The sequence below is a fragment of the Sinocyclocheilus grahami genome, unplaced genomic scaffold (genome assembly GCF_001515645.1).
Source record: "Sinocyclocheilus grahami isolate Dianchi unplaced genomic scaffold, SAMN03320097.WGS_v1.1 scaffold10126.1, whole genome shotgun sequence".
NCBI lineage: Eukaryota > Metazoa > Chordata > Actinopteri > Cypriniformes > Cyprinidae > Sinocyclocheilus > Sinocyclocheilus grahami.
The window spans coordinates 1-579 of record NW_015513055.1 but is presented as its reverse complement, the minus strand read 5'-3'; the positions used below and the strand labels follow the sequence as shown (position 1 = coordinate 579).

At 43.5% G+C, this 579-nt stretch overlaps 1 protein-coding gene across 1 annotated transcript in view; it reads right to left on the bottom strand.

Moving 5' to 3' along the window:
• LOC107578424 (growth hormone-regulated TBC protein 1-A-like) overlaps window positions 1-566 on the bottom strand; it is a 2,494-nt gene extending 1,928 nt beyond the window's left edge. Inside the window, exons 1-2 of the mRNA XM_016264382.1 lie at window positions 394-566; window positions 22-216 (exon numbers count right to left, since the gene is read on the bottom strand). Coding sequence (XP_016119868.1) covers window positions 22-216; window positions 394-549 — 351 coding nt within the window. The 5' untranslated portion in view covers window positions 550-566. The remainder of the gene's footprint in view (window positions 1-21; window positions 217-393) is intronic.
• Window positions 567-579: the final 13 nt, after the last annotated feature.

Sequence of the window (579 nt, the reverse complement as noted above, 5' to 3'; positions counted from 1 at the left end):
TGGTGAATAAACAGCATCCACAGAATTTACCTGCATGAATGTATGGCAGTCCTCTACGTACTCCCCGTGAGTGATCTGTTTGAAGCGTTCGCAGATTTCTGGGAGACTCTGCGCCTGTGAGATGAGGTTCTGATGGTGACGAATCAGCGTCAAAGCCACTCGGAACAGGATCTTGGATCCCTCGTAAAACAGGCAGTCCCATATTCTCAGCACTGTCTGAGAAAAACACAAGGCTACCAATCTTTACATTCAGTATTGGCATTACAAACTCCACTTATGCTACATAAAACCAACTAGTGATTTCATAAGATTTTACAATTGTATGAATTCAGTGACTGCAAAGCTTACCACCAAATTATTTTCACAAAGTACAACCTTTGACTTCATCCTCACCTCTACAGGAAGTATGTCAACATACAGGCAGATGAACCAGCGTGAGACCACCAGGGTCCACATTACATCGTGTCTATTCATGACCTGCCAGACAGCAGGAACCTTCATCCTGACAAGCTCTCCAAGCACCTCTTGATCCATTTGAAGCCCCAGCATTGTTGGTGTGTAATAGTCTAGATAAAAAAA